Here is a 2500-nt window from a genome sequence, read left to right as displayed (position 1 = left end):
AGGGTTCGGGGGCTCTGGAGGAGGTGGAGGTGGTCGTCGGTGTGTGAGAGCGTCTCCAGCTCGGCGCTTGTGCTCTTCAGCTCAGCCATCTCCATCTCCAGCTCTTCAATGAAACCTTCAGCCTGTTTCTCTGCTGCTTTCTGCTTCTCCTCAACCACCTCAATGAGCTCAGCCTGGCTTCTCTCAATGGAGCGCGCAAGAGCAGCGAAGGCCTCCACACCGTCTGATATCTCTCTGTCTGCGTCTCTCCTGCTGGTCTCTACTGAGAGTTTGATCTCCTGAACCTTCCTAGATCTGGTTTCCACCATCAGATTAAGCTCAGCCACCATCTTTGCCAGCTTAGCCTTCCTCGGTCCATACTCCACTTCTAAAAGGACAGCATCGTGAGTCTTATGGTCTGCGTTGACGCACTTGAAGCAAACACACGCCTGGTCAGTCCTACAGAACAGCTCCAGGGGTCTCTGGTGCTCCTTACACAGCCTGTCCTCCAGGTTCTCCACAGGGTCGATCAGCTTGTGATTCTTAAAAGCTGCTATTATCTGATGAGGCTCCAGGTGAGTCTCACAGTAGGAGGCCAGACACGTCAGGCAGGACTTCAGGGCCTTGAGCTTCCTCCCAGGGCAGACGTCACAAGGCACTTCGGGGACAGTAGGGCGTAGGTCTGGGCTGACCGAGACTTTAACCGCCGCCGACTTCCTGATCTTAGCAGCCAGCTCAGAGATGAACGTGTTGACAAAGAGATCTGGTCTCTTATCAAAAGTCTTTTTGCACATTGGACACTGGCACAGGTCATTGCTGTCCCAGTACTTGGTGATACAGGCCTTGCAGAAGTTGTGACCACACTGAGTGGTGACCGGGTCAGTGAACACGTCCAGACAGATGGAACACAGGAACTCTTCTTCAGAAAGGAGACTGCTGCAGGAAGCCATATCTACACAGAGACAAAAAAGATCAGAGATTCTGAAATAAAATAATTTTAAATCAGTTAGCTCCTTTAGTTTTAGAGTAGGCTAGTCCACAACACTTTGTGGCCTATTCAACAATATGTTACAGATAATTTTCCTTTCACTAACTGAGGAATCAGCTACACATTTAATCAGACAACAGGAAAACACCAATAAAAATGAGTTTCAACTTGACTTTTCAGTGTGAATCTCTCTGCTCACCTTTTTGTTTCTGTGTTGCGGTGCTGTCTTTATTCTCTATGAAATGTCCACAGATGATCAAGACATGAGACGAAGTAGAACCGTTTCAGAGAACTCAGTAGCCAGTCTAGTTTCGTTTCAGGGAAATGAGTATTAGAAGCTCCTCCTCTCTCTCTGTCCTCTTCCCTCAACAAACTTAACTCTTTCATGGCTGAATTCTTTACTCTACTTTATTGAGTTTATTTGCGCAGGGACAGTGCATACCATTCCACAGTGATAGACATGAAGCATGAATAAAACTGTAAATATGCCAGCATTAGCAGGGTTGCTAATGTTCAGCTGCAGTCCCTGGGCTAGATGTTAAAGCCTGGTAAAATACATAATATAAAAAGACATTTTAGAACTTATATAATAAAAATATTTAAAAGGTAATTTGTGCACAACCTAGATAAACAATTAGCTAAGTTAAAGAGAGTAAGCCAGCTGAACAGGAGGGTTTTCATAATAAAGCGTTGAATTAAAGCGGGGCTTTACTTATCTTGTTTTGAAATATAACTGGGATATGGATGATGATGATGATGATGATGATGATGATGATGATGATGATGGCTGTTCTCCCAGCATGCCATGGGCCGAAGCAACTCCCTGTGTGACTCGTTCAGCTCTACTCCTCTCAAAATGGACCAGCAGGAGACGAAGGGGGGCTTCATATCTGCCATTACTGTGGAGAACGGTACGACACGATGACTGATACGCACACACACACAAAACACACACACACACTCTCTCTCTCACTCACACACACACTCTCTCTCTCACACACTCTCACTCTCTCACACACACACTCTCTCTCTCTCTCTCTCTCACACACTCTCTCTCACACACACACACACACTCTCTCTCTCTCTCTGTTTCTCACACACACACACACACACACACACACACACACACACACACACACACACTCTCTCTGTCTCTCACAAACAAAGACACACACACACTCTCTCTCTCTCTCTCTCTCTCTCTCTCTCTCTCACACACACACACAGTGACGAGCTGCTCTGTGTGGTCCTCTGGTCTCCAGACTTGGTGGTGTGTGGAGATTCCAAAGGGAACATGTGGTCCAACCAGCCCCCAGACCTGACCTCCTGGACCAGCAGGACACCAGTAAGAGCTCCTGTTCTAGTGACCACGATGAGGATGAGGATGATGATGAGGATGGTGGTTCCACAGGCCCACAGTGATAGGGGATGGTGGTGGAGTAAGCTAATTATTTTTGATGATGATTGATAATGAGCATGATGATCGATAATGACGATGAAGAAGATGATGATGATGATGATGATTGATAATGA

General features: G+C 46.5%; 2 protein-coding genes across 2 annotated transcripts in view; one reads left to right on the top strand and one right to left on the bottom strand.

The window, feature by feature from the left end:
* Nucleotides 1-932, bottom strand: part of LOC311316118 (E3 ubiquitin-protein ligase TRIM39-like) — a gene marked incomplete at its 3' end in the record, with an annotated part of 1635 nt that extends 703 nt beyond the window's left edge. Inside the window, exon 1 of the mRNA XM_084446897.1 lies at nucleotides 1-932. This exon is cut by the window's left edge and continues 703 nt beyond it. Coding sequence (XP_084303023.1) covers nucleotides 1-929 — 929 coding nt within the window. The 5' untranslated portion in view covers nucleotides 930-932.
* tep1 (telomerase-associated protein 1) overlaps nucleotides 1-2500 on the top strand; it is a gene marked incomplete at both ends in the record, with an annotated part of 74218 nt that overhangs the window by 63494 nt on the left and 8224 nt on the right.

Source organism: Borostomias antarcticus, assembly GCF_949987555.1.
Source record: "Borostomias antarcticus genome assembly, chromosome: 12".
In the NCBI taxonomy this organism is placed as follows: Eukaryota; Metazoa; Chordata; class Actinopteri; order Stomiiformes; family Stomiidae; genus Borostomias; species Borostomias antarcticus.
The sequence above is the reverse complement of the archived record's forward strand: the minus strand, read 5'-3'. Positions and strand labels throughout refer to the sequence as shown.